Source organism: Epinephelus moara, chromosome 24, assembly GCF_006386435.1.
Source record: "Epinephelus moara isolate mb chromosome 24, YSFRI_EMoa_1.0, whole genome shotgun sequence".
In the NCBI taxonomy this organism is placed as follows: Eukaryota; Metazoa; Chordata; class Actinopteri; order Perciformes; family Serranidae; genus Epinephelus; species Epinephelus moara.
The window spans coordinates 25,018,627-25,034,946 of NC_065529.1; the positions used below are offsets into that span (position 1 = coordinate 25,018,627).

The 16,320-nt window shown below is 40.7% G+C and overlaps 1 protein-coding gene across 3 annotated transcripts in view; it reads left to right on the top strand.

Annotated features, from left to right (window-relative positions):
* Positions 1–16,320, top strand: part of LOC126386666 (FYVE, RhoGEF and PH domain-containing protein 5-like) — a 31,071-nt gene that overhangs the window by 11,364 nt on the left and 3,387 nt on the right. For 2 of the 3 annotated variants that reach the window (XM_050039153.1, XM_050039156.1), the window contains exons 3-17: positions 37–190; positions 679–737; positions 846–876; positions 1,888–2,039; positions 2,127–2,283; positions 6,577–6,667; positions 6,781–6,831; positions 7,197–7,255; positions 9,339–9,410; positions 9,630–9,698; positions 12,175–12,258; positions 13,610–13,689; positions 13,829–13,925; positions 14,091–14,228; positions 14,350–14,452. In XM_050039153.1, the coding sequence (XP_049895110.1) occupies positions 37–190; positions 679–737; positions 846–876; positions 1,888–2,039; positions 2,127–2,283; positions 6,577–6,667; positions 6,781–6,831; positions 7,197–7,255; positions 9,339–9,410; positions 9,630–9,698; positions 12,175–12,258; positions 13,610–13,689; positions 13,829–13,925; positions 14,091–14,228; positions 14,350–14,452 (1,397 nt within the window). The remainder of the gene's footprint in view (positions 1–36; positions 191–678; positions 738–845; positions 877–1,887; positions 2,040–2,126; positions 2,284–6,576; positions 6,668–6,780; positions 6,832–7,196; positions 7,256–9,338; positions 9,411–9,629; positions 9,699–12,174; positions 12,259–13,609; positions 13,690–13,828; positions 13,926–14,090; positions 14,229–14,349; positions 14,453–16,320) is intronic. The other variant, XM_050039155.1, reaches the window with a different exon arrangement.

The window sequence follows — 16,320 nt, forward strand, 5'->3', positions numbered from 1 at the left end:
CTCTGTTTCACCAAAGCATCCCTTCTTTCTCACCAGTGCCTACACAGAAGCCTACAATGTGTGTTCAGTGGCAGCTTCTCCACAGTCTGTCTCAGTGGGCGATGTTGTGCGAGAGACGGCGCATGAGGAAGACCAAGGACGCACCTCTGAGGAGGAGGAGGGGGGTGCAGACTACATTTATGACAGACAGGTTAGTTCTGAAAAATGTGTGCTGAAATAGTGTAGAGGTGGAAATAAATATTTATACAACAGAATATAAGATTGCTGTTGTGAAATTTCAGACATCATATGAAATGTATTGTTTGTTAATTAATTGATTATGTTCAGTCTGTTTTTACCAAAGGACTGATTTAACTGATTTCATTTGTTTTGTGTCACTTTTTTCCAAATGGCAAAAATAACGACCTATTTGAAGAATAAAATCTGTACAAAATAAAACAAAGTGAACTGTTTTTCACCTTGGGCAATTGCAAAATTGCCCTCACAAGCCAGGATTTTAATGTGGGTTAATGGAGGTTAATGGGCTACCACAAGTCTGTCCTCATTATTTAGAATTTGATTGCCCCTTAGAGGCGATGTTTAGAGGGGAGCCAGCCATATTTGTTGAACTGGTGCCAAAATGCTTCAGCTCTCCCTAACCTTGGGCTTATTACAAGTAAATAATATGATTGTCCACAGCCCGACGGCCGATCCAGAGCCTTTTACGTCGCCAAAGAGCTGGTGGATACAGAGAGATTGTAAGTTACATGTAAACTAATTTCCCTTATCAAACATCTCTGCTGATCAAAGCTAAACAGGTTCCCTTCACATCCTTGTTTGACTGTGTTTTATTTCTCTGTCCACAGACATGTGAAAGCCCTCAAGCTCCTCCAGGAAGTAAGTGATGCATTTATATTCTTTTTAAATTCAATTTTGCAATAGCATTCTCATTAATGTATCTATATGTTCTCTATGGTAGGGAATTACAGTCGTTTCTACAGTAAGCTGTTTGAGCTCGGTATGAATTAACTTTTATTAAATGCTGTTTATGTTGTCTGTCTGAGTAGATCCACTGAGCACAAATGCTCAGGAACATTTGCTCGACACTCGTTCACAGGGATAGGTATTGAGAATCGGTCCAAAATTGGTAGCAATTCCTGACTGGTCAGTACTTAAATATTGCTACGCTCCTGGACAAACAGCGCTGCTATTGGTATTTATGTAACAATAATTAATTCTAACATAGGTCGGATTTTTAAATTTTTAACCATCCCCTAATGATGACCAAGCTGCTGACGTCAGGTGATTATGTTTGACATTGCCTAACTCCATAGTCATGATTTGTGCTCTGCTGTCATGGCTGACAAGGCAAAATCATAGACTGTAAAAATGATGGACATAGCTACCGTGACGTCACCCATTGGTTTGTGGACTCCAGTTTTGAAGCCTCAAGTTTGGCGTTTTGGCTCTTGTCATCTTGTTTTTTTTGGGGCCAGAAGTGACATCCATCCTACTAATTCACACCTAAAAGCTGCACACGACAAATACAGTCTGAACTGTTGGTATCTGAGCAGCTCCCCTGGGGCAGTTAGGGCTTTTCTGCCTTGCTAAAGGGCACCTCAGTAGTGATAATGAGGGAGGATCGAGTGCTGTCGTCTTACTTCATTTCCTAGATGTATCCCTCTGGTGTTGGGATTAAACTCATGATCTAGACCCCCACTGCTCCAGTGTTCTTATCAATGATGAGATTCCTCGATACTAAGCTTATGTCCCTCCTGCTGTCAGACATTATCTTGTTACACTCTCGCAGAAGCAGACAAGTTAAAACAGGGGAGAAATGTAGACTTCAGTGAAATTTTGAACACAAACTATATAAAATAACTGTTCCTTCACATTTGCCCGTGCCAGGACTTTCGGGAAGCAGTGGGGGCTGCGGTTGGGGATGAGGGGGAACCTGTGTTGGACGAAGAGAGGCTTCGAGAGATTCTCAATGAGCTGCCTGATGTTTACACCCTGCACCGCAGGATCCTCACCGAGCTGGAGAGTCGAATCCGACACTGGTGAGACGTGCACACGCGTGTACACATATGCTATCACCAAGACAGAACTACCTTCCACACTCTCACCTCCGTTTCTCCATCTTTCAGGGAGGAGAGCCAGAGGATTGCAGATGTCTTCCTGTCCAGAAAAGCAGAGTTCTTGGTTTTTACCACCTACATCGGCCACTACGACCGAAGTATGAACCTGCTGGAGGACAGCTGCAGAACTTCACCTGGCTTTGCAGCCATTGTTCACCAGTTTGAGGTCAGAGTCACAGTGCTTCTCTAACTCTAGACACAAAACATACAATGCAATGTATGTTGTATTGTACAGTTCAGAAAAGCTAACATTTAAAACCACACCTTCTCAAAGTCATACACTTAAAATGGTTCTTCCTGAAGGGCTGAGGTTCTATATTTTTAAAGAAAGGGTTCTTTGTGAGACTAATGGAGCTCATTTCATCCCAAGGACACTTTTTTGAAGAAAGAATTCTTTGAAGATTGTTGAAAGCTCGGGTGTTAAAACATCCTCACCCTCAAATATTCAAATGTTCACCCATGGGTCAGACAGTATGTCTAAATGAAGATGTATCTGGAATCCCTTAATCAATTCATTCTACCTGTGTTCTGCCATAGTTGATTTACCATCATTTCATGCCATACAGTACTGCACCGTCTACCAAAACTCTTTCTTCAGTGGTATCTGGTATTTGGCATATAATATTAGGTTCTAATTTGAAACTGAGTTTCTGGTCCCAGCCCCACCACACAATTAAAATAGTAATGGCTGTAGTAGTAATGATTGCACCAGATCTCCACCCTGTAAAACAGTGATTGTCAGCGATGAGTGTTCTGGGTTGCGTGGACCACATAATCCTTTTAGGGGCCTCATGAAGCCTGAGGCAGCTGGACATGGTGCTCTTGGCCCCAGGCTAAGCTGTTAAACTAAATCTGTGATTAGTGGGAAAGAGGTCTATGGGTACTGTAGTCAATTACTACTTTAGGAGCCCTGTAGGGGGGTTGTAGATGAAACCCACCTCTATGGGTTCTTGATAGCATCCTTAGAAGGTGCAAAGGTTCTGGGTGAAACCATTACACCATAGAGGGGTTCGTCATAGAAGCTCTCATAGGGGGCTCTGGGTGGATTCTTTCACAGATGGTTTTAGCTATGACCCTTTATGTGGGACTCTAGGTAGAACCGTGTGAAAGGGTTCCAGGTGGCACTTTTTGGTTCATCAGGAACCAAAAAAAGGTTCTCCTATGGGGACAAGCCAAAGAACCCTATATGATTCCAGGTGGTACCTCTCACAGTTGGGTACGTTAAGTGACGTAATACTCACATTGGCTCTTCAGCACTGGAAGTCTGGCCCTGTGTGCTTTTGGTCTGCTTCTTCCTCACCTGTTCTACTCTACCTCTTTCCATTATGTTGCCTTTAATTCATAGTTTACAGTAAATAAAAACTGGAATTCCAGCGTGCATGAAAAACAGAAAACAAACTCGTATTTTTGCACATGTGATGTGAAGGTTTTGCACACTGCTTAAAAATGTGAACAACAGGAAAACAGGACTATTGGAAACATTTGGAATAACTGCAATATTTAAATAGACAACACTTGACGACGTGATGAAAAATAACAGTGAAACTTAACTTTCAACCTCTTATATTTGATCGTTATCAAGAGCGTCACTTATCTCTGTACATTATCTCTTATCAGCAGAGTGAACGTTAGTGTGCAATGACAGAGATGAAGTGTGTGTTTTGTGGTAGCAAAGATGGCGATGGCTGAGTGTGTGGTACTGGCCTGTGTGTGTGTGCCAGAGAAAGAGAAGAAAGCCCAGCTTGTGACTAAAAGATGCAAACCCTGAAAAGGTTAAAGCAAAAGGCCAACAGCTGAGTGAATAAAAGTAGTAATTTAATTCAAAGCAACGGCTACACAGTGTTGTCGGCTGTTAAAAGAAACTGTCATGACACCCAAAGGAAAAATTTAGACCGCATGTTTAGATGTTAAGAACTAATTCGTCTGGTATGAGCCACTCAGAACAACAATTAACCGCCGAACGTCTCTTTAAAAACAGAGGGATCTTAAAATTTATGTAGGTTGCATTTCCCAACATATCCAAACAATGCACTTTAGTGAGGCATTATAATTAGCTTCAATTAAATGAACAGACACAAGGCAGTGTTTTTAAAACCAGTCAGCTATTAAGCTATTAAGTTTAAAATATGAAACATAAAAATAATCAGGATATACGATAGGTTGCCTGACAGTTCAGCAGGGAGAGTGCAGCATCTGTTCACTCTCCACTTTTTAATTTACAATCAAATATTACACAGCCATGGACAAAGGAGTTTTCAATATTTTCCTCCACTTTATAGACCACGGAGGAGAAGACTTGGCACAAAGTCTTTGCAGAGCTGGGCAGTTTTCTCTGTCTGATTTAAGAGCATCCCATGTTTAAAAGTCCTGAGATTCTCCAAAGCACTTTGTGTGTAAAGGTCCACGCAGTAAGCTCTTTCTTCTGTTTGCCTGTCATCATTAATTTGTAATTTTAAGATATTAAATGGGATTCTGCTGACAGAATAGTTTCCACACATTTGAATTTATCTAGTTAAAATGCAGTTGCTGTTTTTAACACAAGGACCGAAAAATTAAAGCTCTAGGTGCAATGTTATTATCACTATGTGCGTGCATGCGTGTGTGTGTGTGTGTGAGAGAGATAACTAATTATTAATAAAGTGATTATTTATAAAGAGGGTATTGATACATAGAGACATGCAGGCTTGCTTTCTTTTCACATGCACACATCCAAACAAACACACATATCTGTAACCCTGTGAGGCCCCGTGCTGACCTGCAGTCTGTGTTATTGGCCCTTCTTCACACTTAAAATAAGACGAGTGGTTCTGCTCAAAGGTCCAGTGTTGTTGTATAATTTGCTTCTCTGTGCAACTTTTATTTCCTTTACCAGAGTTTTTTATGCACTTGGTGAGATCTCTTGACTGGTTTAGAGGAAAAATTTGTCACCTGACTGCCGCTGAATGAGTTCCCTCTGAGTAGTAACTCGCTAAAAGAGTCTGAGAAGTCCACTGCCTTTCATAAAACATTCAGGACGCCACACTTTATTCCACACTACTGAAGCTGCTCCTCTTTTTGGAACCACCGCGGAGTCTGTAATAATTTCGCTTTTAGCCATGCTTGTTGTTGCCGTGGGTAACAGTATGACCTCAGTGTCAACAAGTCTAAATATCGCAAGTATCACAATATATATATATTTTTAAATATTTTAAAAATTATACCGGTGTTATCATGAGCGTGATGATATGGCACATCCCTATTAGGATCCTTATGGCCTGAGACGTAGAAGCTCTTCCTTAGGCTCTCAGTGCTGGCCTGGTGTATCTCACATCCTCTGTCCGACCTCAACACGGTGAAAAGGCAGTTATCTTTGTGGCTGGGATCTTTAATGATTCTCCTGGCCTTATTTTTGCAGCGCCTGGTGTAAACATATTTTAGGCAGGGTAGGGCAGCGCCTATAGTATGTTCAGCTGGACCAACGAAAGCATAGTGTAGCTGAGGTTTATGAGTTGTGTCTCTACCTTTGTAAGAAAAAAATAAATAAAAAACAGGCAGGTAGTTTGAACCAGCATGAAACAAGATCCTTCCATGTTTAACCTTTCACAATAAAAGCCCAACTTAAATTACTCAGAGCATTTTGCGAAGAGGCAACTCAACAAAACCGCTTAAAAAAATACTCAGTCAGTGGTCATATTTGGTCTTTGGGATCCAGAAGAAGGTCTCAAGCATCCCGTTGTCCAAGTGAGGAGTGAATCTTTATGCATAGTAACACAAACACATGCTCTCTCGGGGTTGGCGTCGGTGTCAGCATCCAACAAAACTGCCCACACTAAAATTCATTGCAGCACAATGATTCAATTTCTGTTGGCATCAGAGGGTAATCTGAGCAAATGCAACACCAGTCACTGTTTGCTCCCAGCAGCTCGGGTTCAGGAGGGTCGCTGCCGGCTATAGTTGCAGCCTCGGCCTCTCTCCTCTGCATTTCTATAGTTGTATACTCTGGCTCTATTAAATACGGCTGAATATCCAAGTCAGGCAAAACACTGTAAAATGTTACCTTGTTCATAACATCCTCTGCACTCTGGATGCCATTTTCACTGTTGGAAACATAGCTAGTTTGCAACAAGGGATATCTGTTTTTTGAGTGGAGTCTGGCTACCTGAAGGCAAAATCCAACCTGTAGTTCTTCCTGCTTACAAATATGTCACTGTCACATCAAATGGCGGCACTGGATGCCAGAAGATCAACAGATTTTGCAACTGCAAACTCAGCTTTCTGAATCAGTATAGCACACACTGAGGAATTAATTGTTTCAATCGACTACATGTACCATCAACACAGATTGGACATCCATATAAAAGGTGGCAAACTTTCCCTTCAAGTAGTCTGACACGTTGTTCGTGTGGATTTCTGCAGTAAATCTGTCCCGAGTGAGCAGTAATAATGCAGTTTTGACTTTGTATTGTTTTACTTGTCTTAGCAGCAGAGTCCAGCTGGGGAAGAGGTGTCACTGAAACATCAGCTGCTGCAGGTCATCGTGCGCGTGGCTCAGTACCGCATGCTCCTCACTGGTGAGTCAAGGACAAGATTTAGCATCTTTTCTGGTTCAGAAAATACATTTTACTCATAGTGGTTTAGTACTCGACTCTCAGGAGAGATTCATTTTCTCTCACTGCTCTTTCAGATTACCTGAACAACCTCTCCCCTGATTCCAAGGAATATGAAGACACCCAAGGTATTTATTTGCTCTCATTTGGCATGGAGAGACGGCCATGAGAGAGCCAATTTAGATTTTTTTGTTGTTGTTGTTGTTAGTAGTGGAAACCCTCTAGGCAGTCATTTCAGCTATCTTCTGTGTAAAGACTGTAATGTGTAATTCATGAGACAGCCAGTTGCAGCAACACTATCTCTTATCTCCGATAAGGGAGCCACCCCAGTCCAGACACGTCCAGGCTCCTGACTCATTCTGAGTTTCATGTTTGGTGACTTTCTACATGGAGACAAAGAACAAAAAATATTATGGAGTTATGAATGTTGATTGTTCACCTTTAAACTTGTTGTGTCTTTCCTGATTCCTCTCACTGTGTTTATCTTGTGCAGCTGCTGTGGCCTTTGTGTCTGACATTGCAGATCAAGCAAATGACAGCTTAAAACATGGGGTAAGTGTCATGTGTGGGCATGTGTAACTCTTGAACCAAACAAACATTTGACTTTTGAACCCAAAGTTGTCTAAACCTTGGTCAAAAGTGGGAACCCCCTGGGCTGAAAATGAAGCCAACGCGGAAATGCCAAAAACTGCAGTTCCTCTCATAGCCCCTTGAGGCTGGCTCCAACAGTGAGTCAATCCCCATAGACACCCATATGAAAAGCATAAACTGTATAAAATAATGGAGGCAGCTCTTGGTTTGTGGTCTACTGTTTCGAAGCCTTGAGTTCAGCATTTTGGCCGTCGCCATCTTGATTTTTTTTGGAGTGGGACTGCGGTGGTGCTTTTGCAAACAGCCTGTCACTCAAGTGGCCCCCCCTTTAGATACACATAACCTTAAGTCTTAATAAATATAAACAGGTGACTTATATAAAAATTCACCTATCGCACAGTTGTCATGAATGTTGACATTAGCTTTAAAGACCAAAACCAGTTTTCGTACCAGGCTGTAAACATGTTTATTTCTGCTGTAAATTTAGGCATTTTTACTTCAGGGTCTATGGGGATTGACTCGCTTCCAGAGCCAGCCTCAAGTGGCCATTCAAAGAACTGCAGTTTGGGGCACTTCTGTGCTGGCTTCATTTTTCAGCCCTAGAGGTTGCCGCTTGGTTAAAATGTCTGACTTTACAGCAGAAAAAAATATGTTTACAGCCTGGTACAAAAAATGGTTTGGTGTCTGGGATTTTTTTCATATAACTCACCCGTTTAAACTGAATGCATAATTAAGGGTGTTGTCTGCTGATAGTGTCCTCAGGCTCTCTGTCACATCCACCCCTCGCTCCTCCACAGCTCCAAAACTCGAGTGCCAAAGTCTCTAATTTTGTAAATTTATGAAAACTGGACTCCTTATGACTTTGATATCTTCCCTGCCCAGTCATCCATGTAAAGTGTAGGTCCTAAGCAAATTACTCAAGAAGTAAAGTTAAACACTTCCAGAGCAAATGTAGCATCACTTTTGGCAGTACAGCTTTGACTGAATGTACACAGAGGGAGAAAGATGAGAGCATTTTCATCCCAATGATCAATATCAAAATGATATTGCTAGAAATGATACTCTTTACTTAAGGTGAACTCTGCTTTCACGAGCCCAAGCTCTAGCACAAAAAAAAAATCAAGATATCTATTAACTTTTTTTAACCTTATCTTCTTTCACACCACTGAGGCATAGAGCAGTAAATGGTAAATGCACTGTACTTGTATAGCACCTTTCTAGTCTTCTGACCACTCAAAGTGCTTTTATACTACACGTCACATTCACCCATTCACACACTGGTGGCCGAGGCTACCATACATGGTGCCACTTTATGAGATGACATTCAGTTGTCCAACGCTTTTGATTTGTAACTAGAAACATATGAAACTAATAAGATTATTCCCATCAGCCACAGCTCTGCTTTGTGCTTAGTGCTAATAACAAATGTTGGCATGCCAGCACGTTCAGCTGAGATGACTAGACCAGATAAACATCAACATTTGAAGAGTTCATTTTCAAAAACAGATAAAAGACGCTCTTAATGAATGAACAAACCACCAGTTTGATTAATGTATTGATTGCACAATAAAAGCTTTGAGATGTCAAAACAACCAACACTAGTTTGACTGGCTCGCACATGTACACACACACACAAACACACAAACACACACACACACACACACACACACACGATTTAGAGAAGTAAATAAAAAACAGAATTATCTGTTTATGCAAATTCATTTTAACACTGTCATTGTGAGCATGTTAGTATGCTGATGTCGTATTTAATGCAAAGCACTGCTGTACAGACTCAGAGAAAGGCTCTTGTTTTTGGATGGCCACAGTAGTTCTAGTTAGAGCTGACAAACAATGTCATTTCTGAATAATGCGGCTCATTGTAAAGAGATGACTATGTGCAAAAACAAAGGGAGTCATGAAAATAGCCAAACAAAAGAAAATAGTTTGGGTTTTACAGGAAAATTACTGGTAATAGACTCTTTCATCATTTCTCGTCTCATTTTCTCTCCCCGTCTTTCTGCTCTTATCTCTCTTTGTGTCTCAGGAGAACTTGTTGCGTCTGGTCAACATAGAGTACAGTGTTCGTGGCCAGCGGGACCTGTTGCAGCCTGGCAGGGTACGACTCTGATAACAGCATTGTTTCTTTACCAACCCACCCTGTCTGCTCTGCACCACCCCTGTGTTGCCCTTTACACAATCATTCATCTGGGAATCCCCAGCCGGCCCGCTTTTAAAACAACAATAATTATTGCAGATGCCCTCTGGGTATCATGATCAGATGATCTGTAAAGTGTTCAGCTTGATTTGATCCTGTGAATATGCTTTTATGTATCAGGTCTTTGTGAAGGAGGGCACCCTGATGAAGGTCAGCAGGAAGAGTCGACAGCCCCGCCATCTGTTTCTGGTAAACGCTGCTTCCTGTTTGCGGTTTTTAAGTTAATTGACACATGTTCCAGTGGTCATATTAATAACCTTTATTTTTGATTCATCATGTAACTACTTCTTAAGGCATCTTTGTGTAAAATGTAGAGTCATGCATTTTCTGTCTGCAGTGTTTCTGTGTCCAGACTGAGCTATTAAGAGCAGGTTTCCTGGCAGGATGTTTCTGAATGCTGACTTCCTGAGCCAGTTCTTTACTGACAGCACAGGGAAGGTCAACACCAGCTCTCTATCCATGTGCACCTGCAAACCTCTATAACTTTAATGCTGTCTGTCAAACATTAGTTTGGTGTGCCCTCAGCACCTTTAAAGCAACAGTTGGAAACTTTTATATAAATTATTATGCCAACACAATGACAGGAAATGGTTTTATTCTAGCATCTTCATACTTTATTTGAATTAATTTCTTGTGATCTCATACACATATACTATATTCACACAGCATTAGATGGGACAGATCATCTCTGCCTATGCTATTGCCTTGTAGCGCTTCTAATGGCCTTACCGCACAAGATTGAAAACAACCGGTCAGAGCTGTGGAGTTTCTAAAGCAAACGGTCAAACCAGGCAGCGCTGATCAAATATGAATCAAGACTCTGTTACTGCATTGCCTATTTCTTGCCTCAGATGTTTTCAGAAACATATTTTAGTGTACTGTTGAGCTGTAAAATGAGAAATCCGGTGGGCAGTGCTTGGCACTTAGGTCGACTACTTCCAACATGGTCACAAACTTTCTCATTTTACAGCTAAACAGTGCACTAAAATGTGTTTTCATTTCATCAACATGTTAGGTGAGAAATAGGCAATGCAGTAACAGAATCATGATTCATATTTGATCAGTGCTGCCTCGTTTGACAGTTTGACCGCAGTTCATGAGCTGAGACTGACAGGATCGATGGCTGCGTTAGAGACTCCTCGGCTCTGATTGGTTATTTTTTGTGCGCTGGTTCAATTCTAGTGAATGTCATTAGATTTTTTATGGATTTTTTCCCACGGAATATTTTATTAGGTAGTTATTTTCATTAAAGTTATCAACTGTAGACAGAGCGTTCGGCTGACTAAAATCATGCTAAACTAAACAGGGATGTAGAGGGAGGGGATAAGGATCTAATTGATAAAGTTGTATACATAGAAATTAAGTAACAATATAATTTGTGTCATTCTGTCAATAGAGCTGCCAGTAAAGATTATTATTCAATGTCGATTAATCAAGAGAAACATCAACAGATTGTTTTTTGGGCTATACAATGTCAGAAAATGGAGAAAATGTCCCTTAGTGTTTCCTAAAGCCCAAAATGACGTCCTCAAAGGTCTTTTTTGTCTACAACCCAAAGATACTCAGATAACTGTCATAGAGGAGTAAAGAAACCAGGAAATGTTAACATTTAAGAGGCTGGAATCAGAAAATGTTGGCATTTCTTATCCTAAAAAAATTATGCAAACCCATTAATCGATTAGCAAATAGGTTGGCAATTAATTTAATAGATGACAACTTATCAATTAATTGTTGGCAGCTCTATTTTACATGTCATGTATGTCATGACAGAGACAGTTTAAAAAAGAGTGATTCAAAGAGGGAAACACTGCACCAGACATTCAGTTTGGAAAAATGATAACATAGAGGGAGAAAGCCCTTTAATGTTATAATCAAGAGAGATTAGAAAATTAAACGCCTTCGCAAATTATCCATAGAGCATCATCAAAGCGCATTGCATTTCCCTCCCATGGTGTTTTTAAAATTTGTGGTCTGGGCTCGACACTAAAAAAGCTCGTAAACGTCTCTTCTGGAGAAATGTTGGTAATCATCGCTGTGTAACTTTTATCCTGCCAGTTAATCCACCCAGACGCCGATCACGTGTCATCAGCTATTATTAATGTTGGCACAGTAAAGCAGCATAATAAAACAAGTCTGCAGTCAGTACTCAAACACACACTGGAAAAATTATACAGAGGTTAATGATCCAGTTTGATGTGAACTACTTTGTTATCTATTTACAGATATATCACATTCATGTATGATCATAAAAAATCAGGGTAGGGGTTTTAAATTTATGGATCCCACACAGAGAAACACAGTCTTCTAGTGTTCAACTCTGCACGTGCATCACTCTGCACAGAACATCCAAGTGAAGTAACACAAAGTACATTGTGTGTCACATTTGAAGTCACAGTTAACCAGTAGAGATCTGTACACCATCATAGCAAAAATAAGAGGAGAAATACACATAGTTTGGTGTGAAGTTTTAGCCATCAAGTGAATCAGCTCAAAGCGGTCAAGTTTTGTACTAGTGTGCCACCTACTGGTGAATTGTTGCACATACATGAATGATGGGGTCTGTGCAGCTGACTGTTTTGACTACTTTACCTCCTCTGATCTGCAGTTACTTGTCCGTTCTGCAGTTTCACTGTGAAGTATGAGCATTATGTCTGTCTGTTGTCAGATGAATGACGTGCTGCTGTACACCTACCCTCAGCAAGACGGGAAATACAGACTGAAGAATACTCTGCCACTCACCGGCCTGAAGGTCAGTCTTTCACTAAAGGAATACTTCTCTCCCCAAATTACTATTTGTATGTCCAATACTCACCCCATATTATGTTAAATTCATGAAGAAAACTGCATCACGTGCCTTCTGTGACCAAAGAATCCAAAAATGGAGAAAATTCTTGATGAATTGAAGTAAAAGGGGTCCACATTTAAAAACTCCATTAAACCATCTGTTTACACACTCTCACACAACTTGTGCAGTATAAGCCAAGTCTCATTTATCCAGTCATATGCTCAGTGCTTTTCAAACAACTACAGTTATTTTACCTAACTGATCACATGAGTTGCTGGTTTACCGCTGCCCTGTTGTTATTTAGTAGCTTAGGGTTCGTTAGAAATCAGCAAAGTCACACAATAACACAAACTACCGATCAAGGCAGTGGTAGACCAGCAGCTCCTGTGTTCAGTGAAGTACAATTACTGTTTTTGTCAATGGAGTCTGGCTTTGAAGAGAGCATAGATGAGCTTCACATTTAGTTCAGTTCCTGGAAATTGCTGTCTGTTTGGGAAGTACTGAGCATACAACTGGATAAATGAGATTGGATTACACTGCACGAGTTGTGTTAGAGTTTATAAATGGATGTTTTGATATAGTTTTACTGTTGTCAAACTCGATCCCCTATGACTTTAATTCATCAAGAATTTTCTCTATGTTTTGGATCCTCATGAATTCCACATAACGTGGGGTGAGTTATTGATATACAAATGGTTATTTGGCGGGTGACATATCCCTGTAATTTACTAAATCTCTTTTATTTCTAATTATCTCTGCAAAATCCCCCAGGAGTTGATATGCAATTTAAGGTGGCAGTAACATGTAAAAACCACAGCCATGAAAGTATTGAATATTATACATATATGGATTTTTAACTGATTTATTCACCTGTTTGCAGTTAATGCTGGAGTGCGGGAATTTTACACATAAATGAACGTCTGTTACATTAAAACTCAAACGAGTTCAAACATGCAGATTAAACCTATCACCACCAGAAAAGCTCTCTTTATTTTGCAGTATACCAAAGTTGCAGTGTCTGTGGTGACTTTAATGCACTGGTTACCAGAGGCAATGAGTTTTACACCAACCAGCCAGAGATAAATGGGGCAGGAAGGGTGGAGGGCCCCGCCTCTAAGAGTATGGCTGAAAATTCCAAGAAGCATCCAAGAAAAAATTCTGGAGTGGATGCTCCTGATAAAAATAAACAGACTTGGCGTTCAGAGACTCCAGCTTTAACAGAGAATGTGACAGTGGACACTATGCTGTTCCTTAACTGTCAGATTGAAAAGTTTTACTCCCTGGTCTTTGATTTATGATGTCACTGATTTCCCAGGTCAGTAAACCCATCATAGAAAATGTCCAGAATGCACTGCGGATTGAAGGAGCAGACATCTCCATCACTTTGTCTGCGAGGTGGGTCACTGTGCTGTGTCCTCTTTGAATAATATTCATATCTAATAACAGCAGTGATTAAAATGTCAAAACTTACTAGTAAAAGATGGTGTTTTAGTATTTATTGCATAGTGTAGTGATTCTATGTGTATATTTGCAGTTCTTTTATCGAAAGAGAAGACTGGTTTTACACTCTGAGCCGCACTGTGACTGAACATGCCAGAGGAGCTGTAGCATTCAACGGCTGCCCAGGAGAGGTGAGCAACCTCTGCTTCTCTGAATTCCGTCTATTAAGTTTAAAATTTTATACTCTGTCATGCTTATCCTCACTCAAACAGAACGAGACTGACGTTATTAGTAACCGTCATCAATCTCCACAATGTGTTTAAGTCTGTTTTTCTGTGTCTGTGCGTTTGTTCCAGGCCAGGGATCGTCTGCGGCTGACTCTGGGAGAGAAAGCTCCCACACTTGTTCCAGTCTCACAAGTGATGATGTGCATGAACTGCACCTCAGATTTCAGCCTCACTCTCCGAAGACACCACTGCCACGGCTGCGGAAGAGTGAGTCACACGCAAATAAAACACAGTGCTCTGTCATACTTTAAAGTATGTGGTGTGTTGTGTGCTAAATATGTGTGTCCTTTTTAATGTGCCTGTGGTTTATTTATGTTGTTTGACACAGATTGTGTGTCGAAGCTGCTCCAGGAACAGATACCCACTGAAATACATGAAAGACCGCATGGCCAAAGTGTGTGATCACTGTTACAGCGAGCTAAAGAAGAGAGGTGGGGACACTCTGCTTACATAAATTTTTAGGATTCATCAATCAATCAGTCTGCCGTGTCAGCCCACACATTTTAGTGTTGCTATTCTTATTGTAACCAGTGGGAGCAATATGTTTACTCCTGACTTGTTAATGTATTACATCACATCATAATCATTACCACTGGGAGTCATGCAGTGTCACACTAAGTTAAATACAGGAAGAGTGCTCCACTTACAGTGAACTGAAATCAGACAGAGCTGGCAGACTTACATAGATAAAACAAGTTTATTTTACAGGAAATATAATCATAAAAGAAAGGAAGTGGCAGATTTAGAAAGGTATATATCAGTGCCATCTGCACCATTATACTTATCTGAATTTGGTTTAAGACACACTGGGTATGGGATGAGGGTCATGTAAAATGTACTAAACAACCCCAAGTGAAAATATAGCTGCAAGCAGCCATTCTGTGGTTCAAACCAACGTAGACCATTTGAGGTTGAAAGCTGCGAGGGATCAAGACCTTTGACCATTTATGACACCTACGTTAAAGATAACTAACAGGTTTTATGATGATCAGTCAGACGCTCATTCATTTTTGTTCATGTGTGCCGGGCCACAGTCATCTTCGGCAACGGCATCACCCCCTGTTGGTCAGTTGTGAAAACATTTTGGGAACATGTTCCAACAGCTTGATGAAAAATATCCACCAAGGTTGGTAATGTGTGGGCAAACTGTCATTGAATTGTGGCTGAATTTGCACCAGACACATGCACATGTTTGTGACTGGTGGCGCCCCCTGTTGAGCGATTTCAAAGTATTTTCATGCACATTTTTTAACATTCTTATTAAACATATCCAGCAAGTTTTGTAATGATTGGACGAACAATTGCTGATTTATAGTCTGATTAGTACTTAGCCACACACACATTTTTTTAAAAATTTTTTTTGCATTTGTAGCGCCCCCTGGTGGTTGATTTGAATGAAACTTTCAGGGTATGTTTCAGGTACTAATGTGGAGGTATACTGCAAATGATTGGCCCAACAGTTGTGGAGTTAGGTCTATTTATGTGCTGAGCCACGCCCCTTTGAAAGTTCATTGGTCAGTATCTCCAAAACGCAGTGAGATATCGATAAGCTTTTGATACCCGTTGATCAGCTTTGTCCAACAATGATCCACAAAGAATTTGGTAGAAATCGGACCCACAGTTTAGGAGGCAATGTCAAAAAATAATTTAAAAAGTGGTGTAAAAATCTAGTCAGGAGGACTTTAATGGTTCTTAAGGCAAATTTGTAGAGTGCATACAGATTGATGTCTGTACCAGGTTTCATGTAAACTGGACTTATGGTGTAGGAGTGACTTTTCAAAGAACCTTTTATCATAGCACCCTCATCAGGAAGATTGGGCTCATGTTTGTTACGCAGCATGTGGTTGCAACGTCCAATCATTGGCAAAGATTTCATGTGTCGACAATGTACTGGTGTTTCCCACAGAATCATTTATCTGTGGTTTGCGTTCACTCAAGAACAGCTGCTCCTCTTATCCATGGATCTGATCTGATGAGCTCTGATTGGCTCTACTGATCAATTACCCAAGTTTTCTGCCTGCACTGCGTTCATGGACCCATAAAAAACCCCAAATTTAGAGAGGGGTCATAGACTGATAGATAAGGACACAGTGAAAACGTGAAAGCTGAAGCTGTTCATTTGTATGGAGAACTTTCGCTTTATTTTCCTCACATAAAAATTTTTATTTTCTCGGGGTATCGGTGGCTTAGTGGATGTACAAGGCTGTTGCTGCAGCGGCGCGGGTTCGGTTCCAACCTGTGGCCCTTTGCTGCATGTCATCCCCTCTCTCTCTCTCTCTCTCCCCCTTTCACTCTTGAG